This window comes from Thermoascus crustaceus (assembly GCF_041956765.1).
Source record: "Thermoascus crustaceus strain CBS 181.67 unplaced genomic scaffold VTN00scaffold_2, whole genome shotgun sequence".
Lineage (NCBI taxonomy): Eukaryota > Fungi > Ascomycota > Eurotiomycetes > Eurotiales > Thermoascaceae > Thermoascus > Thermoascus crustaceus.
The window spans coordinates 934,731-956,890 of NW_027192528.1; the positions used below are offsets into that span (position 1 = coordinate 934,731).

The 22,160-nt window shown below is 52.8% G+C and overlaps 10 protein-coding genes across 10 annotated transcripts; 7 read left to right on the plus strand and 3 right to left on the minus strand.

The window, feature by feature from the left end:
• Window positions 1-96: 96 nt before the first annotated feature.
• VTN00DRAFT_3847 (uncharacterized protein) lies at window positions 97-417 on the plus strand (the record flags this gene model as incomplete). The annotated part of the gene is made up of 1 exon (XM_069430209.1): window positions 97-417. One exon carries the CDS (start codon window positions 97-99, stop codon window positions 415-417), a length of 321 nt encoding a protein of 106 aa, XP_069289368.1.
• A 1,947-nt stretch (window positions 418-2,364) lies between these two features.
• Window positions 2,365-3,401, plus strand: VTN00DRAFT_3848 (uncharacterized protein; the record flags this gene model as incomplete). Its single annotated transcript, XM_069430210.1, has 2 exons — window positions 2,365-2,736; window positions 2,793-3,401. 2 exons carry the CDS (start codon window positions 2,365-2,367, stop codon window positions 3,399-3,401), a joined length of 981 nt encoding a protein of 326 aa, XP_069289369.1.
• Window positions 3,402-4,228: 827 nt separating this feature from the next.
• VTN00DRAFT_3849 (uncharacterized protein) lies at window positions 4,229-5,248 on the plus strand (the record flags this gene model as incomplete). The annotated part of the gene is made up of 1 exon (XM_069430211.1): window positions 4,229-5,248. The coding sequence occupies one exon, from the start codon at window positions 4,229-4,231 to the stop codon at window positions 5,246-5,248; it is 1,020 nt and encodes a 339-aa protein (XP_069289370.1).
• A 132-nt stretch (window positions 5,249-5,380) lies between these two features.
• On the plus strand, window positions 5,381-7,330 carry VTN00DRAFT_3850 (uncharacterized protein; the record flags this gene model as incomplete). Its single annotated transcript, XM_069430213.1, has 3 exons — window positions 5,381-6,605; window positions 6,668-6,805; window positions 6,861-7,330. The coding sequence occupies 3 exons, from the start codon at window positions 5,381-5,383 to the stop codon at window positions 7,328-7,330; spliced, it is 1,833 nt and encodes a 610-aa protein (XP_069289371.1).
• Window positions 7,331-7,906: 576 nt separating this feature from the next.
• VTN00DRAFT_3851 (uncharacterized protein) lies at window positions 7,907-10,316 on the minus strand (the record flags this gene model as incomplete). The annotated part of the gene is made up of 4 exons (XM_069430214.1): window positions 7,907-9,696; window positions 9,745-9,782; window positions 9,839-9,879; window positions 10,050-10,316. 4 exons carry the CDS (start codon window positions 10,314-10,316, stop codon window positions 7,907-7,909), a joined length of 2,136 nt encoding a protein of 711 aa, XP_069289372.1.
• A 473-nt stretch (window positions 10,317-10,789) lies between these two features.
• On the minus strand, window positions 10,790-11,634 carry VTN00DRAFT_3852 (uncharacterized protein; the record flags this gene model as incomplete). Its single annotated transcript, XM_069430215.1, has 5 exons — window positions 10,790-10,892; window positions 10,950-11,258; window positions 11,333-11,424; window positions 11,481-11,515; window positions 11,577-11,634. 5 exons carry the CDS (start codon window positions 11,632-11,634, stop codon window positions 10,790-10,792), a joined length of 597 nt encoding a protein of 198 aa, XP_069289373.1.
• Window positions 11,635-12,127: 493 nt separating this feature from the next.
• VTN00DRAFT_3853 (uncharacterized protein) lies at window positions 12,128-13,089 on the plus strand (the record flags this gene model as incomplete). The annotated part of the gene is made up of 5 exons (XM_069430216.1): window positions 12,128-12,180; window positions 12,242-12,267; window positions 12,354-12,442; window positions 12,567-12,969; window positions 13,031-13,089. 5 exons carry the CDS (start codon window positions 12,128-12,130, stop codon window positions 13,087-13,089), a joined length of 630 nt encoding a protein of 209 aa, XP_069289374.1.
• A 154-nt stretch (window positions 13,090-13,243) lies between these two features.
• On the minus strand, window positions 13,244-13,610 carry VTN00DRAFT_3854 (uncharacterized protein; the record flags this gene model as incomplete). Its single annotated transcript, XM_069430217.1, has 2 exons — window positions 13,244-13,395; window positions 13,538-13,610. 2 exons carry the CDS (start codon window positions 13,608-13,610, stop codon window positions 13,244-13,246), a joined length of 225 nt encoding a protein of 74 aa, XP_069289375.1.
• Window positions 13,611-14,375: 765 nt separating this feature from the next.
• Window positions 14,376-15,535, plus strand: VTN00DRAFT_3855 (uncharacterized protein; the record flags this gene model as incomplete). The annotated part of the gene is made up of 2 exons (XM_069430218.1): window positions 14,376-14,417; window positions 14,495-15,535. 2 exons carry the CDS (start codon window positions 14,376-14,378, stop codon window positions 15,533-15,535), a joined length of 1,083 nt encoding a protein of 360 aa, XP_069289376.1.
• Window positions 15,536-17,178: 1,643 nt separating this feature from the next.
• VTN00DRAFT_3856 (uncharacterized protein) lies at window positions 17,179-21,993 on the plus strand (the record flags this gene model as incomplete). Its single annotated transcript, XM_069430219.1, has 4 exons — window positions 17,179-17,209; window positions 17,320-17,459; window positions 17,518-21,894; window positions 21,967-21,993. The coding sequence occupies 4 exons, from the start codon at window positions 17,179-17,181 to the stop codon at window positions 21,991-21,993; spliced, it is 4,575 nt and encodes a 1,524-aa protein (XP_069289377.1).
• Window positions 21,994-22,160: the final 167 nt, after the last annotated feature.

Here is a 22,160-nt window from a genome sequence, read left to right on the forward strand (position 1 = left end):
ATCACGGAGTCGTGAAGGGCTATATAAACAAAGGAGAGAAAAACCAGGCGGCTTTTCAAGTAGTACGAAGTCCTGGAACTCGGGGTAGCTGGTCCGATGGGCTGGGGACGAGCCCAGACGGAGAGCCATAACGGCATTCATATCGGTTGGATGCTGGAACCACGCAGATGGCTGCGTGTGGTCACAAAGGATGCAGTAGCACATGGTCTGAGCAAAGTGCGGGGGCAGATGAATGCCGCAGTCCATTCCGAGCGTTGTTTGTCCGATTGCGAGATGACTGCTGCATCCACTCCGGATAGCAAGTCGGCAGTGGAGAGCGCTCCACGTGACCCCCGCGGCTTGCCGGCCGTCTCTACCGGCACCCAGATCAGCGAGGAAACTCCCCCCCAAGATCCCGAGATCGTGCTCGCGAATTGACAGATAAAATCCGTTCGAGCGGTTGCCGCGTTTATTTCCCCGTTCCGCTGCCATTTATTGGACTGACCGTCCCGTGGCATCCGCTGGCAATCCGTGGACTTTGAAGATCTCAAACAGGAGGTCCGATGCGGTGACACCTCGACCATCCGAACCAATGCGGAGTACCGAGAACCGAGTATGATAAATAGTGTCTTTGCGGACTGTGCATACGACCCCAGGGATGTAGCTCGGCCCACAAGGTCAGTATTCTATTTTGACGTCCTCAAGCAGGGGAAGAAGACTAGTGACGAATAGGAACTCTGCGTCTCGCGTCCACGGGTCCTTACCTTTGGCGGACTTAGATTAGTCCTGCGTTCCTGGTGATCCCTGCCATCTGTGATGAGACGTCAACCATCCCCAACAATGCGCCTAGATACTATTCCCTTGTATAGTATTGAAAAATATCGTTGATGCTGATTTTTTTTTGGATATCTTTACGCAAGAATGAATAGCTACTACCTGTATCTTGTCCCGTAGTCCCGTAAGCGGTCGTCCATGGAAGGTCCCCCAAGCCTTGTGGGGGCATTATCCCTATATTCCCAATTGGAATCCCCTGTCCTAGAGAATTTACATCACAGTTCTCTACATGATCTCTGTCCGTCTGATGAGTAATAACGTAGAAATTTCCCTTACGGATTTTGCGCAGACTGAGGTCACCCAGGTGCTCATCTGTCTGGGCTAGGAAACGCTTGTAGGGCTGACCAATGGAGATATTGTCTTATAAATGTCCGATCACCTCTAGGAGCTAAAGAGGAGTTGATAAAGGAACTTGGAAAAGATGAGGAACACAATTACTGGTGCAAATGCTGACATCTTGCTGGATGAACGACCAATAATGCTGAGAAATAGGGTCCAGTGCCATCCACAATAGCAAACGCATTCTCAAAAGTCATATCTGTCTGTTGTTCATGAATAGAAGTCGTCTCTATTTCTGATGTCGAGTCTTTTTTTTACTGTCATTCACTGGTTGGCTTTGTTCTTTCTCACGAGAATCACATTACTGTATTCCCCAGGAGCGTATGCTTGCTCATAATACCCCTAATGAAGCCAAGGTACCTTGAACAATGGATCTATGGTGGTCGAGCCGAGTAATATGAGGCGTATCTGGTCGATAGATGGTCTCATAATGTTCCTTAGACGTTCTCGACTCCCAGCTGCACAACTGCGAATATGTCACGAGGGCCGCCGGCTCTTCACTCCAGGTAGCAATCAAAACAACACTCGGCTGAATTGGTACCTCCAACACTCACACACCCTATTGATGGAGACATTCACTGTCCACAATGTCGAGGAAAAAAATGAATGAACAATTGTATGGTTCAAAGCCATCCCATTGTGCCCATATTGATGTCAATCGTCCATTGCCCCCTCTGCCTGATGACAATAAACACGAATTATGCCATCCAAATGGAGCAAATTCGTCTTCTACTATTTCTACATCTCTCAAGCGTTCTACAACTTTACCTGCTCCTTCTAGCAAGGCTCAATCTTCAACATCATCGTCCGTCTCGAAGGATAGTTTCCGCCGTTTGGCTAGAGAGATATTGAGTTCAGCGCTACTTCAACCCCAAAGCAACTCTACTACGCTAAAGATGCCTTTTCAATCGGTCGATTACGACGGGCTGAGTGACACTTCTATGGAGGTCCCTATCATGCTCTGCGAGGAGTAAGGCATACTGTGATATCACTGTCTTGTACCATTGAAACTGACTTGTGGAATATAGCCCGGCGTTCTATAGGAGCATAGCTCACTCTAATCCGTTTTACGACGATCACCATCAGCTCTGGAACAGATCTCCTGAGATGGGATCTGATTCTCTGCCTACTAGTTCTTCGTCCTCTTCTTTGCCAAGAGCGTGCCTGTATCCATCTGGGAGCGACGTACCTTTCTTTCCGATTCCGGGCAGCATGCCACACTCCAAGTCTGACGGGCACATCGATTCCCTTGACAAGGTCGATCAGCATGAGTTGCACCATGTCCGTTTCGAAGACTCAGAGAGCATTGTCCTGTACGACCGCAATAGTTGCCCGAGTCGCGGATTCGTATCTCCCGTTCGTCGATGTGCCTGTGGTCGACCAGCATCCACGACTGACAAAGTAGCTGAGAACGAGATTGCAGACATCCTAGACAGCCCTCCCAGGCGCTCGAGATCTCCTCACAAGAAGCTGTTTGGCGAGAATGGTTGGCTGGGACATAGCCCGAGCGTGAAAGAACAGTCAAACAAGAAGGCGGGACTCAAGACTCTTGGAGAAAAGATCAAACATCATGTGGGTGAGATTGTAAGCTTGTCTTTATTCTACTACATATGCGTGAAAATTTACTAACGAGATCTTAGGCGGGGGATGTGGCAAAGGCGTCTTCCATCCATTTCCGTCAGGACTCTGCTTATTCGAAGATCATTTCGAAATCAAGTTTACCCACTTCCGTGGATCCTCCTACTCAGGCGAAGATCTACTCCGAAATGGAAGTTATGATCTGTGTCAGTGCCAACAAGTTCCTTGTCCAGCAATACGAGGAAGGTCGTATGTCGGCGGATTCCATCAACAAGATCACCAATTTCTGGATGTCCAAGAATCGGCCTCAAGTCCCTGAGTTCCAGTTCGACCAGTCCACGCAGCGCGAGCTCATTCTCCAGAATCTACGCACGTTCCAGTTCTACGGAGAGTGCTCCACAAACCCTGTTGCTCTGAACTCCACTTTATACAACTGGAAGGCCGTCGCTAAGGAGATGAGCGTGCGAACCTTCTGCGCCCCGGACAGTGTCATCCGCAAGCACATGCACGATGTTTATAAGATTCTTGAAATGCTCGGAGCACCGCTTGTGACGGTCCTTGCCTTCCAGGATCTCCAAATGCAAACTCTGACGCTGATGCAGGAGCACCTCAAGAAGAATCCCCAACGCAACGGCGCTGGCAGAACCACCAGGGGATGCAGACGCACTTAATTCAAGAATAACATCAGCAATTAGTGGAACCGGAGAAACTGCCTGGTGGGGCGTTCCTGACTCCAAGATCTATGAACCGGGTACTTTGCTTTCCGCCACGAACTTTTCAGATTTTTTTTCTCTTTTCTTCTAGCGGTTTGGTTTATTATGATTCCCCAGAGTTTAATGCTACTTTTTTATCCACTCACCTTTGTACCAACCTGGCGTTTTGATATGGGTTTTGATGTGGCTACGCACTGTACTTGTATGATGACTCTTCCGTTCCGAAGGCGTTGGAGGGTTAGTTCCGAACGTTACGTATCCCGCGATCGGGTGTTCGACGGAGCAGCTTTGTGGTCATGTAAGTAGTTTTTTGAGATATACGAACGCATTGAATCGCGAATGTTTTGGTATGTCGAGGGTTGTACTTGTCACATACCTCGTAGAAAGGACAGCCAACCAGTGGTCGACGCACGTGGCGCGACGTCATAGCTTCGGCCTGTCGCGCAGGATCACAGGGAGATTCACCAACCTCGACATCGTAGCGGTGAGCCTCGAGGCCATCATACAGACATTCTGGCTTCATCTCTTGCTACTATGCGTCCAGGTGCCCTTTTATACGGCGTTCTTTCTTTGATGATATGTTAAGATCGGGTGCTGCAGTCCTCCCCTCGTGATTGGTTATCGCGGTCCCATCTTCACCTGCAGCCTGAATGCCAGCCAGTTCGTTGGAAAAAGGTCCCAAGGGTTGCGTGCCACGCTCTCGATAGTCTCGCGACTGTGCCGATTTTATCTGATTAGTATGCTGCAGGGCTAGGGATTTGGGCAAGACCGAAAATACAACGAAGATGGCTAGTTCTGTACACACCTACGGACCAACGTGCCTGCACTCGGCCAGTAACGAGGATCTCTCTGCCTGGAAGTCGTCTCCCACACCGCCCAGGGTCCGCGCCCAGTTCTTCTACACTTCTTCGTTGCCAATTGATGATCCGTTGAGCCCTCTGCCTCCTCTGTCAAGCACTAGCTCCTCGGGGGCCAAGTTTCCACCCCAGCCCTTCTCAGCTCGGGATAACATTGCGCTAGAGGAGGCGTGGAGCGGGCTACGAGATGCTCGTGAAGCGAGGCTCACTAGGAGAGGTAATTCCCGGGAGAAGACTGCTCGGATACCTGTCCGTGGGCATGAGCCAGGCTCCAAGCCTGGAACTCCGCAGAAGAGACAGAGCTTGGATGATGAGAGCCTGCAGAGAACCCCTGCACACTCGCCGCGGTTTTCGACATTTCTGGCAGATGAACAGGGCCGTCAGTCCCCGCGATTTCAAGAATATTCTGCTCAGGAAGCGAGCGGCAGCAGAGAAACTTTTGCACATGGGTCGTTAGAAAGGAAGCATATCCGATCTAGACAAGAAAGCGGAACCAATGGAGGTGAGGAAGACAGAGAAGCTGGTAGCCGGAAAAGAGAGGAGTCTCCGTACGGTCGGAGAACCAAGTTGGCAAAGCGGAAGAGCACATCGTCACCGGGACGCGAGGCGGCTTTTGAAGAAACAGAAGCTACAAGTCCGCGAGGCACTTCATCAATGGGTATGAGCACCAGCGGTTCCCCATTTATCAGAGCGCCTTTGAGACGATCAGAAACCCCTTCGGAACCACTATCAGAATTTGGTTCAATAAGGGATCCAGCCCACTTCCCGAGACCTGAAAGCAGCCAGGAGGCACAGCCAAGGCCGTCTGAATCCAGATCGGAATCCACTAAACTTGCGGAGTCTCCGGATCGCTTGTTAGACAAGCTGGAGGAAGACATTCCTCAGGCTGTGGTTCCTGTTGGTGCATCACGCCTACATTTGGTTGAGCTACCCAATCTAAAGGTATAAGGTCTCCTGTCTTTCCATTTCCCATTATGTATTCGACGGGTGTCTGATAGAAAATAGATGAAACCTATATATTGGAGCCCTCTCCATGATATATCGTCCGTGCTGCGAGCTACATGGTTTTATAAGAATACTATGCTCCCTGTGGAACCTGAACTGGCCAATAAGCTAGAGGAGGGGTATGTCTACTTGCAGCCGTGGACCGAGACATGGCAGGATGAGTTGAATAGCTGTGTTGAGAATGGTGCAGACGCGGAGATGAAAATTGTGCACAGGCTGTGGCCGAAGGAAGATCCGAAATCAGTTAGTAGGCCTGGAACCTCCCAGGATCTGACAGCTTCTGTAGCAGACGAAGGCCCAGAGGACGGCCCAGATACTCTGACTTTTCACGAGAATAGAGCCGCTGGCGGCATCGATACGCATGCCGAATCCATAAAGCCTTTCAAAAACTCAAGCGTCATATATGTCGATGCGAAGGATGCACAAATTCTCCGACCCAGTCTTCTCCCCTCCGTCTCGAGAGGCAGACGACCTCTCAGTGCTATTCGTAAAGGGCGGCAAATTGGCATACCTGTTGTCCGTGGCTTCAACCGGCAGCTCTGGGACAAGCTGCATCCATCTAAACAAAATCCTATGGATGTGAGGAACTACATCAGGCGGCCTCAGTCAAGGGATGTGCCTCCAGGAGAACAGAGATGCTATGCGTGTGCGATTGAAGAATCAAGGCCTAATCCCACAGACCTCGTGCTAGTCATTCATGGCATCGGTCAGAAACTCTCCGAGCGGGTGGAAAGTTTTCACTTTACCCATGCCATCAACGCTTTTCGAAGGCGAATCAACACGGAGCTCCACAGCGAAGCAGTATGGCCCCATATTCGTCCTGATCATGGCGGCATCATGGTTCTTCCCGTCAATTGGCGATCTACTCTCTCCTTGGAAGATGCAGATATTGAGACCCGGCCCAGTGAAGATCCGACTGTAAATCATTTCTCCCTCAAAGACATCACCCCGGACAGCATCCCCGCTATACGAAATCTCATCAGCGATGTCATGTTGGATATCCCCTACTATCTCTCGCATCACAAGGCCAAAATGATCCAGGCCGTTGTCAAAGAAGCGAACCGCGTGTACCGACTCTGGTGCAAAAACAACCCAGGCTTCCAGGAAAATGGAAGGGTCCACTTGATTGCTCACTCTCTTGGAAGTGTCATGGCTATTGACATTCTCAGCCATCAGCCAACCAAGTTGCCCCATTTTGATTTTTCGACCGAATCTGTCCACAATGATGTCTTCGAGTTTGATACCAAGAACTTGTTCGTCTGCGGAAGTCCAGCTGGCTTTTTCTTACTGCTTAATAGAGGTTGGTTATTACATTGATCTGCGTGCCCCATGTTATGATATATGGAGCTCACCATACCACAGCAAATTTACTTCCACGAAGAGGACGAGATAAACCTGGAAGAGAAGGTGAGGATCGACAGCGTGGAATTGCGGGAGAGGCAGACACATATGGATGCTTGGCCATCGACAATCTCTATAACATCATGCATACTACAGACCGTACGTATCCATATCCTTCTTGAAACGCTGTTCCAGGTCTAACCGGGTTTCACAGCAATCGCCTACCGCCTCAACGCGGCAGTAGACAGCGACCTGGCCGAGTCCCTCAAACCAGCAGCCATCCCCAGCTCCTCGACATCCTGGTTCCCATCCTTCGGCAGCGTCTTCCGCTGGAGCTCGTCACATACCCGCTCCACCTCCCTCTCCACAACCGCACCCACCATGATCTCCAAGCTCCCGTCCAACGTGGAGATGGAGACGCACGACTTCACCCGGGAGGAGATTGCGGAGAAGCGCATGTTGCTCCTCAACGACAACGGCCAGATCGACTACTACCTCACCGGTGGCGGGGGTCCTTTGAACATCCAGTATCTCAACATGCTCAGTGCGCACAGTAGCTACTGGACACTGAGCGATTTCATCCGGTTCGTGGTCGTGGAGATTGCGAGGAAGCAGGGGAAAGAGGGGACGTTGTTGGCGTTGAGGGCGGAGAAGAAGAAAGAGTGGAAGGCGCAGAAGGCTTAATCTACCTAGCTACATACTTGCTTGGGGGCGTTGATGAGAGTCTGTGTGAAGGTGACATTTTTTGCCATGTGTTTATTGTGCATCCACTCGCGAGCATAATAGAGGTGTCCTGAATTAGGTGAGCAGTCCACGATTTGCTACCTACCTACCTATATAGTTGCATTTTGCTTTTGCTTTCTCTGGCATTGGCGTTGCTTCTTTTTATGGTTATGATTCATGTTCCATGTCATGCATGCATCTCAAGGATATGAAACCTGGAGATAAAGCGAAATGATTTGCATTCCACATATATCGAGTGGATAGGAGTAGTAATTATTAGGTAGAGTTAGTCGAGTATCTATCTATCTTTGGATCAATGAATGCATTGTCTGCGTTTCTTTGACCAGATCTTGCTGATTGCCTCGTTAACTGGTGTCGTTTTCTCGAGCCAACATCCAATCGATCATTGTTATGCAAAACTCGGCAAGAGTAATTAATAATAATCAAGCTCAATCTTAATCTCAAGACCTAGTCCATATATATAGTTCATCCATGCCTAGGTAATCCTTTAGTAAAAAACCTACTAAGGTTACTTACTTACTCCCTGGGCACAACAGGACCCATCATCAACGCCTCCACCAACTGCCCCTTCTCGATCTTCCCACTTCCCGGCTGCAGCACCACCAGCGCATTCGCCCCCGCCAGACTTCCCACCCTCGAACTCCGCTGCCCGCCCGTGCTCGCCGCGTATAGCCGCCCGTCAGATCGGGACGCTGTCACGATCGCGCGGTGGTACTCGGTTCGCTTGGGATCGAGCGGGAAGTCGTGCGTCAGGGTGGCGGAGACGAGTGGGAGACCCAGGCCCGTGTGTGGACGCGGCAGGGTCAATATGAGAGTGTTCTGGCCCATGCCCGTCAGCTTGTGCAGGGAGGGGAGGACGAACAGGTTCAGCGTGACGAGCGCGGAGGCTGGGTTCCCGGGGAGGGAGAAGATGAGTTTCGTCTCGCGTTCCTGCTGCGCTGATGGGTCACCAGATGAGGATGTGGCAGGCTTGAATGGGACCGTGGCGAAGGTTGTTGGTTTGCCCGGTTTCATGGAGACGCGGCCGAAGTGGATTGTGCCGCCGAGGGAGCGCTCTATGGTCGGCTTGAGCAGGTCCAGCTCGCCCATGGATACGCCGCCGGTGGTGATGATCACGTCGACGCCTTCGTTGTTGTTGTTCTTGTTGCCCGGCGTTCCGACTCCCCGGAGGGCGTTGCGAAGGGATGTTTCGATTGTGCCGGGTGGAGTGTCCCGGGCGATTCCAAGGTCGACGGTCTGGAAACCCCAGGATGTTAGGCAGGATATCAGAGATGGGCGATTCGAGTCTCGGATCTGCCCTCCCTCCAGCTTCTTTGGGTCATCATGTTCGACGAGCTCGTCGCCGGTACTTAGGACACCGATACGAGGCTTCCTGAAGACCTTGACTGTCTTGGTCCCCGTTGAGGCAAGCAGGCCAATCTCGCCCCCCACTGCAGTGATAAGATCTCCTTTCCGGAGGATCTTCGAGCCCAGAGCGACATCACTGCCTGGCTCACGGATATTTTCGCCGGGCTTGATATCCCCCGTCAGGATCTCCACAGTAGCTTCTTCAGTCCCGTCGGGAGTTGTTGAAATCAGAACGGTGTCCTCGACCATCACCACGGCGTTGGCATTGGGAGGGAGAGGAGCACCTGTAGTAATCCTGGCAATAGTTCCTGGTTCCAGAGGTGGAGGCATAGAAGTGGCCTGCGCATGAGATACAGAAGCAACCGGGAAAGTTCCCTTCGTACTTGGCCCTGTAGATGGAGATTCAGGCGCAATCACGGCGTATCCATCGACAATGCTGGCTCGATACGCTGGCACTGCCTCTCCCGCGTAGACATCTTCAGCAAGGACTGATCCGACGAGAGAAGTAGTCACAGGCACTTCGACGACCGTTGGGTCTGGTGTCTGTTCGCTTATCACCTGGAGTGCCTCATCGACCGAGAGCATCGGGTAAGGCGATGTGCGGTATCGCCTCGTGGGCCCCGCGTTGGGGTCATTGGACTGGGGACGCTCTGATGGAGATGTATGAGCTTTTGGAATAATGTGTCCATGTCCATGCCCATGGGAATGGTCGTGATGGTGATGGTGGTGTGCATGGGAATGGCCGCCATCTGTGAACTCCACGCCAGCATCAGCTTCGAGTTTCTTGACGCCACCAACGTGAATCGATCTGGAGTTTGCACCCGCTGCTTGGATGCAAGCATGTGGCAGGAGTTTGATGACTGCTTCCAGATTCTCCTTGGCGCCTTTCGGCGATCCAGGCAGGGTGAGTATCAAGGTCTTGTTCCGTACTCCTGCCACGGGTCGAGACATCATGGCAACTACAGACGTCAGCAGGTATCCATGGACCAAAATGTGGTAATTCTTACATGGAGTAACCTTCAAGGAGGCTGCAAGCATGCCATGCCTGTCAATTGATTAGCTTGGTTGTTGCCAGTAGAAAGGAGCCAAAAGCCGACTTACACTAAGCCTGGTGCATGACGATGGATGAGAGGCGTTACGGCCTAATAGAAACATAGGACTGTTAGATAAGAGAAGATAAAAAAAATCGAACAAAATAAGTCTGAAAAACATGATGCTTCGAAGCACTATAATTTCCAATCTCGATAAGAGGTGGAGATCGTCTTCGCAAGACGGACGAGCATAGAACAGAAACAAGGGCGGGTCAACAAACCTCGGGGGTATTATCCTTGACAGCGAAACCGGTGCCACCGGTCGTTATGATAAGATTGAAAAAGTCCTCTCCATCTGTCCAGTCGCAGATCGTCCGTTGGATATCCAGGACATTGTCCGGGACGATCTTGGTGACCGGAACCTCCCAATTACCCAAGCCTTCGGCAGCGAATGTGGCAGTCAGAGCGGTCCCAGCCCTATCAGATGAAGGATCCTGGGATGCCGTATCTGATATAATTAAAATTGCCGGTTTGAGTTTGTCTGCCATTATGAATGAAGATGCGTTGGCGAGTCGGTTTGTTTGCCTTTGGAAAGTGAGGGGTAAGTTCTCCGCGATTTGGTGAAGCCAAGGGATGGCTTGGTAGGTTATCTGTCTGGCCCGAGATACGACTTTCTATGTATACGCTGCCGTCCACAGCGTACGACAGACAACTAAGCCTCTACTTTTTACCCTCGAATTGAACAGGGATATGACAGAGAACATCGTAACCGTAAATATTCCTCTTTAGAAACTTATTACTGTACATCCGCTTGGCAACCGGACCGCGGAAAACAAGAGGAATCTTTCATCATCCACGCGAGCCCAGGGTCTTACAATCATGTCGATACCATACGCCCCAGTGCTATATATTCTGAGATGAAAAGGGTAAACAAAAGCCATGCAGGAAATATCCCGGGACGCTCACTGAGCACTCCCCCCCCCCAGATATCCCCAATCTTCGAGTGATATTGCCCATAAGATTATTTGAAGTCAGCCGCCTTGCCAGACACCAGAAGTCCAACGATCAGACCAAAGAGTCCCAGAACGGAGCTGAAAATCTCGATGACGAGGATCTTGACGAACCTATCGGGCATGCGTTAGTGGAGCTCCTGAAAGACACTTTGTGAGACGGAGACAAACAGGCTGGGGTCCGCAGCATCCGCCAAAGCTGCGCCACTTCCATTGATGCCGACAGAGATACCACAGATCAAATTGCACACTCCCACCGTGATTCCTCCCCAGAAGAGAGCATAGCCAGTGTAGTAGTTGCTTCCCGAGAAGATCTCGTCCCCTTGCAGATAGTTCAGCTTTGACGAAAAGACAATCGCCATGATAACGCCGTAGATGGCCACGACTTCACAGAAGATAATCGAGATCAGGTTCTTCGTTCGTATTCTTGGTGCCTTGACACCTCCGCCGACAATGGATGAACCGGTCAGGAAGATACCCCTGGAGAGGACGCACGCATTAGCAGCTGCAACAACACCCGGAAACAACGCAGGATGCAGTATATCTTCTCATACCATGCAGCGCCAACAACAGACATTCCTATGCAGATCGCGATGCCGATGTTCGCCCATGCGTAGGGAGACACGCTTTCGAGGAATTGGCCAACCTGGGAAGCGTTATCAGGGATCAGTCCAGGACGAAGAGCACGCATAAGCATCATACGTTGAAGGCTTCTCCATCGCCGTGAAAGAGCATATCTGCACCATCGTCAGTCTGTATGGTCTGTGTTGAGCTTGCAAGCTAGGTAGGTAATCTCACAGGCTCCAACCACGGCGAGGGATGCGGTCGCAGCACCGGCGGGATAAGCAAGACCCATGGCTGCCCTGATCCCTTACGGACGGTAAAGAGAGAAGATCAACAAAAATTGCAAAACCGCTGGGAACAACGAGGGGGTACGGGCCCTGGCGGCAGCTGGAGCTCTCACGATCTCGGGTTGTTTGGTGGTGGCAGGCCGGAGCCGTGTTCGGAACGGATTAATCTCCACCGCAACAGGCGCGCGCGGCGGACCTGCGCCTTCGCCTCGACGCTCCCCGAGGCCGCAGGTCGAGTCGGTCGACCCATGGATGGAGCACATAACTGTAGCTACACCGTCTGATCGACGATTGACTACTACCTAGAAAGCTGCCTGGCCACGTTACCCGTGTGCGCCTGCGCAGCGACCTTCACCAACCCTGCAACTCGGGGCCTTTGTCTTATACATCCTGGTCGTTTCGTATTCTCCGCATTGCGCTCCTCGGTCTGATCTGAGGCTTTCCTGGTGCCGGACCTCTTGCTGCCCCTGATACCGTTCCATACCGACATTTATCACCATGGCTTCAACGACCGCTGTCGGATCTTACTCCAATCCCTTGAAGAAGTTTAAGTATGTCCTCTGCCTCCAGAGTCCGTTCTGTATACCGTGTTCAGAACTGACGGCATTGCAGGTTGGTCTTTCTTGGAGAACAGAGCGGTATGGAAGCTCACCTGAGCCACAAACCATCCACCTCTCAACAACAGAGTCAAAATGGTTGTTTCGTCTCTGACAATGGGGAATAGTGGGAAAGACTTCCTTGATCACACGTTTCATGTATGACTCGTTCGACAACACCTACCAGGCAACAATCGGAATCGATTTTCTCTCGAAGGTACGCCATTCAACCTTCCCGCACCTGCCCTCTATCTTGCCTGCGTCGACTTCTCCATCCGATCAACCACTGTAACCTGTCGTCTTTGAGTTGTGCAATGTGCTAAGTAGCTTCATCCGGTTAGACGATGTACCTCGAGGACAGGACCGTCCGGCTCCAGCTGTGGGATACAGCTGGTCAAGAACGTTTCCGATCCCTTATTCCATCCTACATTCGTGATTCCAGCGTAGCCGTCGTTGTATATGATATTTCGAACGCCAAATCATTCCAGAACACGCGGAAGTGGGTGGACGATGTCCGGGGAGAGCGGGGAAACGATGTCATCATTGTCCTGGTGGGCAACAAGACGGATCTGAACGACAAGCGTGAAGTTACGACGGCTCAGGGCGAAGAGGAAGCCAAGAAGAATGGACTTATGTTCATCGAGACAAGTGCCAAAGTTGGCCACAACGTGAAGCAGTTGTTCCGGAGGATAGCCCAGGCGCTGCCAGGAATGGAGGGTGAAGCTAACCGGGGAGAGTCTCAGAGTATGCCTTCTCCGTTTCCCTACTTTTCGTTAGCGGCGAGTTGCTGATTTTTCTTTTACAGTGATCGATGTCAACATCACTCCTGCCCAGCCTACGAGCAACGATGGATGCGCCTGCTGAAAGCCACGAATCTGATGTCAAGCCATTGTCCACGTTTTCTTTCACTGTCCATAATCTATCTAGTCTGACGTTCTCATTCGTCCTGTCATTCTTAGCGTGTACATGTTCCACTTTCGCCGATTCCGGTATGGCTAGACCAGAGTTCTGTCGGACTTTAATACCGTTTCCGCCGTTGTCTTGCTGTTTTGTGGTTCTGTTGAAGGTCCTGAGAATCGTATCCTATGTCACTTGATGCAAAGAACGGCAATCGGGGCGTTTGTCTACTGTCATCTAATCCGTCATCTGTGTCCGATGGTTGCGTCTTGTCTGGGACATTGTCATTGCATGCACTTCAGAGTCCCTGCATGGGATTCTGATTGAACGTTTGATCGATGTTATAGATGAATTTTTACGCTAATCCATATATAACCACCTCCTGGAGTCCGTTGCAAGACTGAGTAACAGATACGTGTTGATTTGAGAGAGTCATAGCGGTAGTAATGGATCTCGTGTGGTGTCAGAGTGTCCCCCCCTGGAATCATATGGTGGCCCTCGGTGCCATCTTGAGAGGCTTCCCCTAGAGGGCATATATCCACGAAATTGATCATCGGGGTCATTGAATCTCGGAAGGAGTGTTTCTGCTTCCGCGTCCCTTCGAGACTTGAACGTGTAGTGGTTTGAGTTGCAGTCTATTTTCTTCATCCAGACCGTGGTGCCTCGGAGTATGAATCTCGTTTCGACTTCGGTAACACGAAGTTCCAAGCTCCGTGATAGTTTAGCGATAGCTTATAATCTCCGACGTAATTAGGTAATCCTTCGGTTGCATCAGGCCGTGTGTTATGTCGTAGGTGATATTCGGACTGGGACCGGTGCACTCCCAAGACCGTCTCAGATGTCGCTTCTATAACATTCAAAGCCACAGGAAAGCAGGACAGCATCTGCATATCCGGCCGGCACTATATGATCTATACGGACAGGGCTGTTGTCCGTTCCGAGCTGCACAAAGGTGCACAACGTCATGAGCCCTGCTTGGCTCTTGGCGCCGGAGCCGCCTCGGCCCCTTCGCCTGCGGTGGCAGGGATCAGCAGGCGGATCAGGCGGAGATTTGCACCCGGCTCGCATCCGGCTCCTTAGGCCTGCTTCATCGGTGCTCGCGCTCTCACGACCACTTGCTTTTTCTTCTCGCCCTGCCGTCTCGCTTTCTCTCCCTCTCTTCGCTTGCGTTTGGACGTTCGATTTCACCGGGTGCCTTTACCATACTGCGAGTGGCCAACTCTGGTCCTTCGCTCACGGCACACGACATCAAGATGGGCTTCTCAGCCCGTCTCCTCCGCATCCCGCGGCCAGAGGTACGTTTCAGCGCGCGCAGCCGGCCAGACCCGCCGCTTCCGCTCGACACTGTTTACTGACCCAGCCACCCATACAGTCATTTCTCTATGTTATGAGCCTCCAGACAGGGGCTTCTCTGATCACTCTCTCGCTGCTCCTCAACAAGATTAGCGGTCTCTATGGCCTGCTCGCGTTGCTGACCGGCTACCACCTCTCGCCGGTTCAGCTGTCGATGTACATCTACTCGCTCCTCGCTCTCGGTCTTACAACCTTCCTCTTCCCACACATTCGCAAGCAGTCTCCGCTACAATGCTTGGCCCTCGCCTGGTTCTACCTTCTTGACAGCGTCATCAATGCAGCTTACACGGCTGCGTTTGGTGTCGCGTGGTTCCTCGTCGTCTCACAACATTACAACAATGCGCCTGCATCTGGTCCCGGAAGTGACACTATGGGAGACACGGCTGGCTTCACAAACCCCAAGTACAATGTCTCCTCTGTGGAAATCGCCGCTGGCCCAGCAGACGGCGCTGTAGCCGCCGCTTACCCAGCCAGTACTCCTGCCGGCAGCTCTGGCGGAAGAGCCGGAGGTACCCCTAGCGTTGGTAACGGCGTCATTCAACCGGAAAGCTTCCAGAGTATTGCTTTCATTTGTTGCCTGTGGACTATCCGCGTCTACTTTATCTTCGTTATGCTGGCGTTTGCCAGACAGACCCTGCGTCAGCACCTGGCCCATGCCTCGCCTCGTCATACTCAGCTCCCTAGCCACAGCCGCAACACATCTATCGCTAGCATTGCTGAAATCGACCGTGATCCATTCAACGCACGCACCCCAGAGGGCCAGGGCTGGCAGGGAAAGCTCGGCCGTGCGATGGTCAGCGTCGGCCGTAGCTACTGGCTTGGAGAGGATGAGGACTCGAGTTGGATGAGCGGTCTGGGGCGCAGATTCCGCAAACACGGTAATCAAATTGACGCGTCCGGGGTTACAGAGAGGGAACGGCGGCGGCGATCGGGCACAGGCCCTCCACTGCCCTCTCAGACGGTGGTCCAAGCTGCGTCCATGCAGCAGCCAGTCCATACCCACCTGCAACCACCGCAAGGGATGAACATGAAGATGAACGACTGGAACGATCCTAGGTGATTCGTCAGTCCTAGAACGTCCAAGCTGACGATGATTGCTGCGATTGGTTGTTTATCGTGGTGTCATTTTCGAGAGATCAAGTTGCAAGTGTACCTGCAAGCTTCATACCCGAATCTAGCCTGCACTGTTTTTCCCGCGAGTCGGGAACGCAGGCAAGATCATTCACATTCTTTATCAACGAATATTTAAGGCTGGGTGTTTACGAGCCCTTCCACTCAAGCCATAATGTCTCATGTTCTCCTTGTTTTCTCTGTTCATTGGCTATCCATGGCAATGTGGCCTGGATAGCTCGTGATCGATTTGGTGGTCTGGGGTTCTTTGCATATTGGTGGATCTCTCTCCATTTTCTCTTCGTTGTTTTAGCATGGTTGTGGGTGCATTGTACATACTATTGGTTCCCGTGCTACATAGCTAGCGCGGTGACTCTCCAGTTGTACGCGGAGTCTGAAAGATCGAGCGGTCCCTGGATCGGTGTCACAAACTGCGCCGTGCCTTCCTGGCGTCAGGGATTGTACACAGGCATGTTGGGTACTGGTGGGGAATCTCGGGGCGTCAACGGGTACTCGATTTTCAGTGTGATAATAAAGAATTTGCATTGGTTACTGTAAGTGTAAGGACAAAAGAGTGTATTCAGAGTTTCAGGTATAGAAAAAGCGGATCTAGCATGAAAGGAACGTGATACATTATTCTTATCGTGCCGTGTGGCCTTACGTTCGATGTTCTTGTCCCCGCTCCGTCTGTATGTACACATGGCAGCCCAGCGGGCGGTTAGCAAATCCCGACTGCCCCGGTAAGGGAGCAGAGCGCGCGCTTAGGAGTAACACAGACCGAAAAGCCGCCGAACTGGAACGGTTAGGGACCTTCTGGTCAGCTCGTTTCGACCGAGAAAACCGTGTCTACGGCTGGTCGGGATCTGGCTGGGTGGGGGTGCATACCGGCTATGCGGGGAATGATATTTCTTGACCCAAGTGCGCTTGAGGCTTGACAAAGGATGATGGCAGCAAGACGTACTAAGTGGATGGCACCACTGTACAGCACTTTCGTACCTGCTGTACTACTCCTTACCGGCAGTAAGTGCTAGATAATGCCGGCGATCACCCGATCCAGCAGCAGCACAGGCAATGAGCGGACCGAGAGAGACCTGTCCCCTCGTCTCCTTGTATATCTGCTCTGACCCCCTCACCACTCCGGCGGCACCGGCGCCGCAGCGAATCCCGCAGGGCAAAAATTACGAGGGCGTAACCGCCAATACAGCGTTGACGTGCTCAATTACCGTCACGGGACCCTGCGCTTGCCCCAATGCGGCGTGTTTGCCTGGCCCGGGATCTGGTGTTTGCATCGATGTCGTGATCAGGAGCCAATCAAAACGTTGCTGATCGAATCCCCAGGGGGGCAGAACAAAGTGAACGATCTCCCAGAGGGGTTATATTTTTTTCTTCACCAAGGCTCGATTGGCACGGCGGACGTGCGTCAGACAAGAGGCGACCGGGTCTAAAAACTCCGCGGTGTTGGCTTTCTTTCTCCTCCTCTCAATCTTCTCTCTCCATCTCACCCTATGCGGTGATTCCCACTGAAGAACATCTAGATTTTTGACCCCCTCCTGCCCAACTGCGCTGTGAGAAGCGCAGCCCACATCTGTCAGTATGGGGTTGATTTCGACCGCCGGAGAAGCGGGTAAGTGACATTAGGAGCCTCCTCGTCTCTTTGAGAGCAGTTTTATCGCCATTATCATAATTGGCGCCGTTCCGCAGTGACATCGCTGACCAGTGACTGGAACGGTACAGTGGCGAGAATCGCGTATCTCGCCAGCGACGTCGTCCTCTCTGTGCAGCCGTCTCTGCAGACCGACTCACAGTTCTCCAAGCATCTGAAAGGCCTGCAGGCCAGCAATGCGCGCGGCGTTGTTTCCAGAGGCACACCCGAGGTGAGTGGCCGTTCGAGTCGCCTATCCGGCTCGTTCCAGATGCTAATCGTCTTGACAGGTGCGAGCAGTTCGATACAATGAAGACCCTCTTCTCTCTGCCTTCCATCCCCTGCAGTCTGGTGACATTGTGTCCGTCACCACCTCTTCTTCTGTCCTCCTCACTTCCATCCCTCACCTTTTCCGCCTGGCGAACTACCCCATAGTGATCCATGTCGCTCTGGACGCCTCTCCTTTCCCCGACTACTCTGTCATCAGCTCCATTCGCCAATGCGGCTTCGCATTCTTGCACTCAGAGACGCTCCAGGAGGCGCAGGACATTGCTCTGACCGCTCATGCGCTGGCGCTCGGATCCGGAAAGGGTGTCATCCATTTCTTCGACCCCGCCAACTCCGCGAATGACGATGCGATTGCCGTGGAGGATGTCGAGGTTGTCCGACAGATCCTGAACCTGGAGGGCGCCAGGGCCTCCCATTCCGCCGGAACTGGAGAGCAGACCCTGTACACTGACTCTGGTCGGGTCGCCACGGTCCTCGAGGAGGGACTGGAGAGTGCTTCTAACGGACAGCTGGACGCTTCGGGCACTCTTCCCACCCCATCGAAGGCCTCCTCGAATGCTAGCTTGGACAATTCGTCGGTTGGCTCTTCTAGACGGGACAGCAGCAGTGAAAGCCGTTCTGTCACTTCCTCCGCCACGACCGTTGACGGCACCAGCGTGCGTCCGGTCAATGCGGCGGATATCTTTGGCTGGACTGCCCACATCTGGAGCACCCTTTCCAAACTTGTCGGACGCAGCTACCGTGCGATTGAGTACACCGGACCTCAGGATGCCAAGTCCGCTATCTTCATCTTCGGCTCCACTGGCGTCTTCGTCGATGTTCTGGCCAACTCCAACGAGAAAAACGTTGGTATCATCACGGCTCGTCTCTACCGCCCGTGGGTCGGCAGTCAGATCACTAGCTCGATCCCAAGCTCCATTGAGAAAATCGCAGTGCTTGAACAGGTCCGGAAGACCACGAAATGGGGTCCATCATTTTTGGATCTCCTCTCGAGCTTGACCCCGTCCGCCGACGGAGCTAGGACCCCTCGCCTTGTTGGCTTCAGACTCGGATACGTTGAGCCTTCTACGGCTGTCCAGGCTATCCGCGGTATCCTCCAGAACCTCAACTCCGAGACTCCTATCCAGAACCTCGAGATTGGCAGCCAGAAGGCACCCGCGGCTCAGACCCTCGAGCAGCCACAGGTTGAAAATGCCTACACTAAGATCCTCAACCAACTGTTCGGTGACCGCCTGTATGTGGCCAACCAGCTGGAGTCGAACAACGCCGGCATCTCTGCCACGATCGCCGCCAGCCCAGAATATGGATTTGGCTCCCTGATTGCCAGAACGGAGCACCGTGAGAGGTTTGTCGGTGAGGTTGAAGAGGCAATCAAGTCTACCAACTTCGCTACGGAGACTCCCAAGAACTGGTTGTCGAAGTGGGCTCTGAACGCCCGTGACACTACCAAGGCTAACAGCCTTGCTCCGGATGTCATCGCCCGCCTTTCCATGGACGGCTCTAAGGTCGCCAGACAGCTCCTGAAAGCCAAGAAGCTCTTCTTCAAGGAGTCTCAGTGGCTCATTGGTTCGGATGCGTGGGCCTATGACCTTGGCAACTCCGGTGTCCACCATGTTCTGGCATCCGGCGCCAATGTCAACATGCTCATCATCGATTCGCAGCCTTACTCTGAGCGTGCGGCTGCCGATCCCACTCGGAGGAAGAAGGACATCGGTCTTTATGCTATGAACTTTGGAAACGCCTATGTCGCCTCCGTTGCGGTCTACGGCTCCTATACTCAGGTGCTTCAGGCTATGGCTGAAGCTGACCAGTTTGATGGTCCTTCCGTCATCGTTGCCTACCTTCCATACAACAAGGAGAACGATTCTGCCCTGACTGTTCTTCAGGAGACCAAGAAGGCCGTGGATCTCGGCTACTGGCCCCTGTACCGCTGGAACCCTGGCAACGAAGAGAATGGCGAGCCTAAGTTCTCTCTTGACTCGGAGCGTATCAAGCGCGAGCTCGAGGACTTCCTTCGCAGGGACAACCAACTTACCCAGCTCATGAAGCGTCACCCGCACTTCTCCTCTAGCCTTTCTGAGCCTTATGGCACGGAGGTTCGCGCACTGCAGAAGCGCAAGGCTAAGGACTCTTACGAGAAGCTGCTTGAGGGTCTTTTCGGTGCTCCCCTGACCATCCTCTTTGCCTCTGACAACGGAAATGCGCAGAACCTTGCCAAGCGCTTGGGTAACCGTGGCCGTGCCAGGGGTCTCAAGACCATGGTTATTGCCATGGATGATTACCCTATCGAAGACCTGGCAACGGAGGAAAACGTGGTCTTCATTACCAGCACTGCTGGTCAGGGAGAGTTCCCTCAGAACGGACGCGCCTTCTGGGAGGTCGTGAAGAACTCCGGCGATCTGGACCTGTCTTCCATCAACTACACCGTCTTTGGTCTGGGTGACAGCCACTACTGGCCCAGAAAGGAAGACAAGATCTACTACAACAAGCCCGCGAAGGATCTGGACGCTCGGATCTCCTTCCTTGGTGGACGGAAGCTTACGGACATTGGGCTTGGTGATGACCAGGACCCAGACGCTTTCCAGACTGGCTATTCTGAATGGGAGCCGCGCCTGTGGCAGGCTCTGAGCGTTGACAAGGTCGATGGTCTGCCTGAGGAGCCACCACCACTGACCAATGAGGACATCAAGGCGCAGTCGAACTATCTGCGTGGAACCATCGCCGAAGGTCTTCGCGATACCAGCACTGGTGCCATCTCTGCCAGCGACCAGCAACTTACTAAGTTCCACGGTACTTACATGCAGGACGACCGTGATGTCCGTGAAGAGCGGAAGGCCCAGGGTCTGGAGCCGGCCTACAGTTTCATGATCCGTTGCCGTCTTCCGGGTGGTGTTGCGACACCATCCCAGTGGCTGCAGATGGACGCTATCAGCAGCGCTTATGGTAACGAGACCATGAAGCTTACGACCAGACAGACCTTCCAGTTCCATGGCGTTGTCAAGGGCAACCTCCGGCCCGCCATGCGTGCTATTAACAAGGCGTTGATGACCACCATCGCAGCTTGCGGTGATGTCAACCGTAACGTCATGTGCAGTTCCCTCCCTGAACTCTCTGAATACCACCGCGAGGTGCATGCCATTTCGAAGCGGATCAGTGACCACCTTCTGCCCGCTACGACTGCTTACCACGAGATCTGGCTGAAGGATGACGATGACAAGAATGTGAAGGTCGCAGGAGATGCCGTTGTTGACCACGAGCCTATTTACGGTCCAACGTATCTGCCTCGGAAGTTCAAGATCACGATCGCCATTCCTCCTCACAATGACACTGATGTGTACGCCCATGATATCGGTCTCATTGCCGTCAAGGGCTCCGATGGACACCTGGAAGGTTTCAACGTCCTTGTTGGTGGTGGAATGGGTACGACGCACAACAACAAGAAGACCTACCCCAGAACTGGTTCCATGCTCGGATTTGTGCCTGCAGACCGGGTTCACATCGTTTGCGAGAAGATCATGATCGTCCAGCGTGATCACGGTGACCGCAAGAACCGCAAGCATGCCCGTCTCAAGTACACCGTTGATGATATGGGTGTGGACGTCTTCAAGGGCAAGGTTGAGGAACTGCTGCCGGAGGGATTGGGATTCGCCGAGCCTCGCCCCTACAAGTTCGTCTCGAACATCGATACCTTCGGCTGGCAGAAGGATGAGAAGGGTAAGAACCACTTCACGTTCTTCATTGAGAACGGACGTGTGGAGGACACTGCCGACTTCCCCATGCGTACTGGTCTCCGGGAGCTCGCGAAGCTCAACAAGGGCGAGTTCCGCCTCACTGGAAACCAGCACTTGATCCTCTCGAACATCGATGACGCTGATCTCCCTGAGATCAAGTCGCTAATGGCCAAGTACAAATTGGACAACACCTCCTTCTCCGGTCTTCGCCTCTCCTCTTCCGCCTGTGTGGCCTTTCCCACTTGTGGTCTTGCTATGGCTGAGTCTGAGCGTTATCTGCCGGTTCTCATTTCCAAGCTCGAGTCCACGCTCGAGGAGAACGGCCTGGGCAAAGACAGCATTGTCATGCGTATGACTGGTTGCCCGAACGGATGCGCACGACCTTGGCTTGCTGAGGTTGCCTTCGTCGGCAAGGCCTACGGTGCTTACAACATGTACCTGGGTGGAGGATACCACGGACAGCGTCTCAACAAGCTCTACCGCTCATCCATCAAGGAGGACGAGATCCTTGCGATCATGAAGCCTCTCCTGAAGCGGTACGCCCTTGAGCGTAACACTGCCGGTGAGGAGCCTGAGAGGTTCGGTGACTGGTGTATCCGTGCTGGTATCATCAAGGAGACCACCGAAGGAAAGAACTTCCACGAAGGGGTATGTTAATCCTTTTGTTCCATTAATATTTGAGCTTGAATCTGGGTGGATTGTCGCTAATAACTTCTATAGGTTGCTGAAGAAGAGGGCGAAGAGTAAAAAGGATAATTTTTGGTCACGCTTCAGATTGCATTCTTGATTTTTGTCTTGCAGAATCATGATGCCGGATGCCTGCTACAGGGCCACCATGGGACGAGCTTCCCCTGCCCGGCCATATAAATTGAATCTATTCCCTTGACTCGGAGGTGGCTCTATAGGAACATCCT